This window comes from Plasmodium coatneyi, chromosome 10 (genome assembly GCF_001680005.1).
Source record: "Plasmodium coatneyi strain Hackeri chromosome 10, complete sequence".
In the NCBI taxonomy this organism is placed as follows: Eukaryota; Apicomplexa; class Aconoidasida; order Haemosporida; family Plasmodiidae; genus Plasmodium; species Plasmodium coatneyi.
Genome location: NC_033565.1, coordinates 1283461 through 1291609, shown reverse-complemented (window position 1 = coordinate 1291609; position 8149 = coordinate 1283461). Strand labels below are relative to the sequence as shown.

The 8149-nt window shown below is 47.4% G+C and overlaps 1 protein-coding gene across 1 annotated transcript; it reads right to left on the bottom strand.

Annotated features, from left to right (window-relative positions):
- On the bottom strand, positions 1 to 6534 carry PCOAH_00030760 (Uncharacterized protein; the record flags this gene model as incomplete). Its single annotated transcript, XM_020059876.1, has 1 exon — positions 1 to 6534. One exon carries the CDS (start codon positions 6532 to 6534, stop codon positions 1 to 3), a length of 6534 nt encoding a protein of 2177 aa, XP_019915509.1.
- Positions 6535 to 8149: the final 1615 nt, after the last annotated feature.

The window sequence follows — 8149 nt, the reverse complement described above, 5'->3', positions numbered from 1 at the left end:
TCAGTTCTGGTTCACGTTGGGCTGCTTCCCGTTGCCGTTCTGGTTGAACTTAAACAGGGGAATGAACTTCTCATACGTCTTCGGCTTCAAGTTCGCGTAGGGCTTTCCGTGGTTATACAGCCATGTGTCATAGTCCATGTAGATTTTCACGAGCAGTTGCTCGATGAGCTTCTTCGCTAGTACATAGTGGTCATACTTTTGGCAGGATACACACAGGTGTAGCGCTTCATTGGCTTCCTTTTTCTCCTCCCCTTCTAAGTACCCTGAACCCCTACCTCTTAACCTTAACTTGCAATCCGTGTCGATGCAAATTTTTTTCATGTTTGTTCCTTTAAGTCCAATAATTCGTTTCGCTATATCGAACCCGTTGAAGGGATCAATTTGCATCTCATACTTAGCTGTATACTTTTTTATGACAACGAAGTTATCTGAGGAAGGAGGCTCATTCGGTACCTGGTAATTGTTCTTTATGTTGGTGAAACTTTTTCCATTAACAGGGCTTAGCTTATCCCCAAATTTGGTTGCATCCTTTTGTAGCAGTTTTTCCTTCTCGTCGTAGAGTAGGGGGGGGTTGTTGTCCTTGGGGTGGCCCTCTCCGTTAGCGCTGCTGCCTCTACTCGATTGGGCGTTCCCATGAACGTTCGCGTGAACATTCGCGTGGCTACCCGTATGAACGTTCGTGTGTATATTTGCATGCGGGCCAATATTGCCAATACTGCCAATGATGCCGTTTCCGCAGGTAGCCCCCCCGGGGGTGGTCCCCTTGTGAGGGACTCCTACCTGGTCTTTGCCCTTCCCACCGTCGTATGCAAAGCTACCATTCTGTACCTTCGAATCAGACTTCATTTTTTCATACGTCTTTATCTTTTCCACTAAGTTGCAGCCCCCGTCATCGCTACTCATTTTGTTCTTATAAATCGCACCGCTCTTCTCCATCATGGGGGAGCCGTTGTTCAAGTAGCTGGACATGAGGGCGTTATTGAATTTCACCGTTTGACTGTTTAGGTTATGTGTCTCCAGCGTTGCGCTGTCTGATATGCATCGGGAAGTGGGACTGCCCTTGTTGGGGAAGCTGTAATCCATCATGTGTGTGTTGTTCATTAGATTCGCATTGGCAAAGCTATTCTGGGGCGTCACTCCGCTCATTGCTCCACCCCTGCCGTTCGCACCTAAGAGGCTGCCACCAAAATCGCCCACGGGACCGACATTTCCGTTGGTGTACTTCTTCCCCTTCAGGTCGCTGCAATTTCGGACGCCTTGACGGGGAGACGCCACATGCGGGTGAGCGTTCATATTGGTGCTGAGCGATGTACCCATAGTCACCCCAAGGTGTACTCCCGAATGCACGTGGTGTCCCCCTTTTCTTTCCCTGTCCCTTTCGATCCCATTCTGGTAGTTAACGAACTGAGGCGAATTGAACCCGTGGCCTCCAACAGGGCTAACGCCGCAGCTTATCGTGTCAGGGGAACAACCCCCATTGTAGTGGTGCACGTTCTGTAACCTCCTGCTGTACTGGCCATTATCGAAACGGTTATCCAAACGAGTATCCATCTCGCCGTAGGCCTTCTCCTGGCTGCAGCCACCTTTTCCCATCAAACTAGAATGATCAAACGTTTTTTTGTAACTGTTAGGTGTTTTCATCACCCCGACCATTTGTGTATTATGCTCTGTGTCCTTCTTCCTTGGGATGGAACCCACCCCCCCCTTAGGAAAGTTCATCCCTGGGTAGTTCTTTTCATCGAGGGGTAAACTTCTGTTGTAGTTTTCGTTAGTCTTAACGCAGTTGGTGCGGTTATTAAATCCTTCCTTTTCAAATGGGATGTGCTCATTCTGTTGCTTGTTCTCCTGTTTGAAACTGTTCTTATTATTATGGTCTTCCCCGTCCGAAGGTAACATGCCCCCAAAGGGACTGCTGCTGCTGCTACATGGGATGGGTCCATTCGTCACGTTAGCTATGCTCGGTGTGCCACAGACCCCCTGGAACATCGTCCAATCGTTGTGCGATTTCGGAGTAGTTTTCTCCTTTCCATCTCCACTAAAAATAAACTTCATCGTTTTGTCATCCACGTGGGTTCGTTTTAACGGCTCACCGATGCACGTATGCGTTGTAGTTGCCGCTGCGGATGGCGTAGTTACTGCAGAACCCCTTGTGTTCGGCACGTAGGTGTTTAAGTTGTTCCCATTCATTGGTGTTCCCATAGAGGGGGTCCTCATCCCATCAGTCATGACCGCACCATTTACTCCCCCTCGTTTGTTACCTGGAGGCATTCTCCCACGAACAACTCCATGCGGATTCTTCTCATCTGCTTTGTTTCCCTTTATATGATTTCTTTGTCTAACCGATGGAGTGACTCCATCGTAGCAGCTAGCCATGGAATACACCCCACGTGGTTCTCCGTAAAAATCTGCACGGCTAGACATACCATTGTTCGGTTTGATGTTCCCGTCCAGGCTGTTCATTTTTTCTGCATAACGCCGGTTCGGAGGGTAAGGTGGGAAATGCTCACTGTAGGGTAGGCACTCCACCATCGGAGTTGCGTTGTTGTGAGTGCCATGTGGGTAACTCACCCCCCCGGAGTTCTGATCCGGCACCCTCTGCATGGATCTTTTCTTGTCGAACGAGGAAAAGGGATCGCTCTCCTCTTTTTTCTTCAACGTGGCATGATTCAGGAAGGGGGGCGGTTGCCCACAGTATACGTTATCTCCTTTCGGGAACCTGCCTCCGTTTCTGGTCTTATCCTTGAACTGATTTACTCGATTGTCACTTCGCACGTCGCTTCGGAGATCGCTTCGAAAGTCGCTTCTCCCCTCCCTGTAGTTCACGCATGTTGACCCATCCGTTCTGGCCGTGTAGTGGGTCCCCGGACCCATGACCCAGTTTTCCCCTTCCCGCAGGTGGACGTTTTCTTCGTCCTCGCAATATTCGCGCTTCTCCTCGTGATACTCCCGTTTGTCCTCCCGCAGGTCAGCAATGTTGACGCTGTTGCCATTGTTAGCCCTGTTGGTGATGTTAGATGCACTATTCAAACTCACCTCCTTCGGGGGTTCTCCTCCGTGTGAACGATCCATGCCGCCGACTCGCCTTCCCTCACCATACTTCCCACTAGATACAATGCTAACCTTGGTGTCTACCTGACCCTTATCACCTTCCATGGCTTTGTCTACCTCCTGAACCCAATTGTACACACTGGAGTAGGCCAGTGGATCCATCTGCTCAATCTGCTGAATCTGTTCCACAGAATTGTCTACCACGTCATAGTGGGGATTCACGCCGCCTCTCCCATGGGAAGTAGGGACATCGTTATGTGTCTGATCCAAAGACTTGAAGACGTGATTTATACAGGAGTCACATGCAAAATTCTCTAAATGGTAGTCCCCCTCGTCTTGTTTTTTTATGCTATTCATTTTATCTGCGTCGACGGGTGAAACTCCTCCCCCTAGTGGGCCGCTCGTGCCGTCGTTCTGGGGGTCCAAATCGAAGCCGAAGTCGGCACTTAGGTGGGAACCCAAGTGGGAACCAATCCGTGAACCAATCTGTGAACCTATCTGTGAACCAATCTGTGAACCTATCTGTGAACCCATGTGAGAACCCGTGTGGGCGTCCACGCTGACGTCCTTGCAGTTGGGCAAATTCTTCACCAGGCCCGTTTGGATGCCTACCCGATTGGACTGATCTACGCGATGGGGATCACTTGGTTCTATGCTGACGGGGGCGTCTCCTTCGGCTGCTGCTGCCGTCGTACCTGCGTCCCCCTCCGTCTGGTAAAACAGCTCCATGTAGTTCTTATGATCATTTAGGTAGTTATTTTTCAGGAACTTTTTTATGTAGGCCATGAAGGAATCGTTGTCACCACTTTCCCCTGCACAGGTGCTGTAGCAGTTGGTAGAAAAAACGGGTTCTGCTCTGGAGGTGGGGGGTTCCAAGGTTAGGGTGTCCAGGTCGTTCATGTGCAGGTAGGAGTCACTGTAAAGTAAGTTCCTCACGATATCTTCCTGGTGGTCTTCCGGTGCGTCACGTAGATAATCACCATCGACCTTACCACCTGTGCCTCTTTCGTCGGGGTAGAAATGAGCCCCATTCTTTCCCACTCCGTTTGAAACTCCATCTGCTAGACCCCTACCGGAAGAACATAGATTTCCAAAGAGGTCTTCATTACTAATGAATAAGTTAAAGCCATCATCCAGAAGGTTGTCATCACGTGGATTATGGGACACCCCATCGTTGCCTCCTTCTTCTTCTCCCCCTCCTGTGGGTGCCATTGTTGTACTCCCCTTAAAGACCCCATTTTGCATGACCAAATTCTCTGCGTCGTTGCACTTAACCACTTGGTTGCTCTCCAGGGCATTGAAGCTCACATTAGTTGTGTCACTGTTGCTGTAGATTCCGTTACATCCGTTATCACCTTCCTTGTCAGCGTGACTGTTGAAGGGGTCGCCCCGATTTTCGCAATTGTCTTCTGCACAATCTTCACCACCCATCGTGCCATTCGTCACAGCTGCAGTGGGACCAATCCCGCTAAACATCTCATCAAAAAAGAAATTTTCCTTGAACTCCCCTTCGAACTTTAAGAATGCCGCCTCTTCTTCCAACTCTCCTTTCGTGAACATTAAAGCGTCACCCTCATAGGAGTCATTCTGAGCTGAGTTACCCACCAGTGGTGCCACCACATTGAACGAATCTTCCTTGTGTGTCTTCACCAAAGTGCTGAAATCGTCGAAAGATTTTTTCCCCCGTATATTGCTCACACAGTTGTACCCATTAAGCTGCACGTTGCTATTACTAAACGGTGCATGGTTGCTATTGGCCGTTTGTTCCTCCGTCCTTATGACGGACGTGTGTCTGTTGCCTTCTGCCAGATGGGTCTCCTCTCCCCCTGGAGTGTATATCACACCATCCGAAAACGCATTAGTGCTTTCACCGCCTCGACATGCTTGTCTACGTACCGTACAATTGGCGTCATACCTTTCGGTCCCGTCTAAGTATCTTCCACCGGGATGGTCTCCCACGGGAATACAACACGCTGCGTTATTCCTTATTCGGATAGGATTCTTCCCCCCTTGTATATTCATGGGGTGGTAATTCAGAAAAGTGTCTGCCCCTTCATCACGCATATCGACTTTTTGTCTTTCGGTTCCCCAATTGGGATCATACGCACTGAAGGGGAAGCTACTCATGATGTCTTCCCTCCCGCTTTTACCTAATTCCTCCAGGTTCATATATTCGTAGTTGGTCAGGGGTGCACTCCTATCGCTTCTACTTTGCACGTGGTGCTGATTAGGAGTCGATCCGTTATTTGATCCGTGAGAGAATTTATGCCCATGAGCTTCACCACCATGTTTCCCATGGTGTGGGTGCTTTGAATGCTCCTCATTTGGGAGGAACCTTTCTCTACCCACCTCCCCCTGCGTGTTAGTAATTTCCCCCCTATGTAGGAACTTCATATTTGCCTCGCTCTTATCCAAACTGGCCAGCATAGTGACCTTCCCATTGGTACTCTCCTCCGCTCGGTTGTTATGAACGCTTTTGTAATCATCTACGCAGTCTGGAAGAGGCACCTTTCCCCTTTCAACAAAGTAGAGGTCACCCTTCTCCCCATTAGAGCGCCCCGAATGGATAAAGCAATTCTTGTTCACCTCGTTGGGGGGGCCTACCATCGTGTAGTTCGTTCTTCCTCCATGTGGACTCTCCTTCCCATTTGTCTGCATTTTAGGGGTACTCCCCCATTCGGCACTGTTACGTTGGTGGAGGGCTACCTTCCCTTCATATGAGTTTACTCCTTCGCATGTGAAGGTCATTTTATCGCAGTGAAGACTGTTACTGGGTAAGTTCGTTTGTTTCCTATTTTCTGTGCCGCTTCCATTCAGTGTGCCAGTGCAATAAGGGGGGGAACTCTTCCTCAGATTGAGGTAACAACCTCCCTGGTGACCATAACTGATGGTGCGTAGGTCCTCCCCTGTTTTGTCATTAGAATGATCTGCTGTCATTACCTTCGACTTGTAATGGATATCCTCTCTACCATTCAGATAGGGGAGATTTACTTTCCCATGCTTCGTTACTCCCTCACCTGAACTGCTCAGATAATTCGACTGATCAACCCTCACGTAACAGTCCGCTTTCACGTTTCTCCAGTTATCGGCAGAACAATTCTGACCGCTCCGTTGATCATCTTTCACACTTATGCCTGCATGAATGGTACCCACATGGAACCCATCGTCCCGGTCGCTGCCCCCCTCGTCGACACTTCTCCCAGCACATGTAGCCGAACTGCCCAAAAAAAACATCTCCTTCTCACCCATTAAGTCACCCGCATCGATCAACCCTCCTGGACCACCCAATGTGTCTGACTCTACAACTTTGCACTTGGATAGGTGCATTTTGTCTGTCTTTTCTAACTCTTCATTTGACTGCATCGTTCTCTGTGCACTTCCCTCTTCACCAATCTGTCTGTTCACATTTTCACCATGCACGTTTCTTTCGTGAACGGTATAGAAGCTTCCTCCGTTGGGTCCCTGCAGCAGTTGCTTGTTCTCCATCGCGCAGCGTCACAGGGGGCAAACAAGGCAACGTTACTTCGTCACTTTGGCTGCCACCCCCCTTAAAGGGTAAATGTCCGAAGGGGGGAGAGAAAGGATGAAGGCAGAACAATGTGTGATTCCTCAGAGGGACACAAACAGGTGTGTAGTGGGAGTAACGAGGTGGTGGAATGCGCTCTCCACATTAAAAAAAATTAAAAAAATAATAAGAAGAAATAATAAAAAATAAGACACAATAAGAAACAATGATAAACAGTAATAACCAAAGGAGTGAAAATGAAGAGACGCTCAATAAATAGACACTTAAAAAGAGACGCTTAAAAAGAGGTGCTTAAAAATATACACTTAAAAGGGCGCGTGTACGTCACAGACGGGCAATTCCCACGAATTGCACTTCCCTGGTTTATTAATTTAAAATTGTTTTCTCCTTTAATTTGAAATTAATTTTTTTTTTTTTTTTTTTTTTTTTTTTTTTTTTTAATTTTGGATAAATAGCTAGCTGTTTAATTTGAGGTAAGATTTTACTTCTCTCTTGTGTGAAATTATTTTTTTGCTGCTCCAACTTGGGGTGTATCTCTCTGCGTCTTCCTCCGAGCAGCAGTAATTAGAGAGTGGCCAGTTGCGAGGAGGAAGAGGCATTTACATTTTGTTTAAGCCTGTTTGCGTTTCTGTTAATTGCACTTTAAAATGTCGCTTTAATTTTGTACTTTAAAATGGCGCTTTATAAAGGGCACCTTTAAAGCTTGTTCTTTTTTTTTAATTACAAAGGAAGATTAAGTCTACTGCCAATTCAGTGCAACAAGGATAGATGACGCAGCACACTTGTTGCGAGGGAACACGGCAATGAAGACCTGTTCTTTCTTTCTTTTTTTTTTTAATTTGGATGACCAATTCGCACGCGGCGCGATTAATGTGTGTGCACATAAACTGGGCTGTCTACACGCACACAAACGGGGGGGAAGAACAACGACGCATTGCAAGTCAAGGAGTTCACTTTGAAAAGCACTTGTGTCGTGTCATGTCCCACTTAGATGGCCTCCTTTCTCACTCCTGCACAAGGAGGATGGTTAATTAGACATATTAAAAAAAAAATATATATATATTTCGTGTCAGTGTAGTGTCCACGCGAGAGCATGCACATGCATGTATTCGCGTGTGTATGTTGGCACAACTGCACAGTTGATGGTGGTCAAGGATGAATGCAGAAGGAATAAATAGGTGAGCGAGTAAATCGAATTTATTTCAATTAAAAATGAGAAAAACCCAACTGGAACATAAGCGTGGGTGTATACGTAAACTTTCAAATGTATATATGTATATACATGTGTGTAGGTGTGTGTAGGTGGACAATCTTAAAAATGACACAGAAGAATGCTTCGAAAAAAAAGCAGACTGCGTGTTCTCTCCCCTGAATAGAATAATGCAATGTGGATTGGTTATGCTTATAAAATTGGCACAGGGGAGAGAAGGCTGGTCCTCGCTACGGCTGCGTCTAAGTCTTTGCCTAGGCCTGCGCGAGTTCCACACTGCGCAGACGTTGGCCCTTTAAAATTGCCAAGGAGATTGAAATGCCATTTAACGCCAAACTGAATTCACGTGCCCTTTAACAATCGCA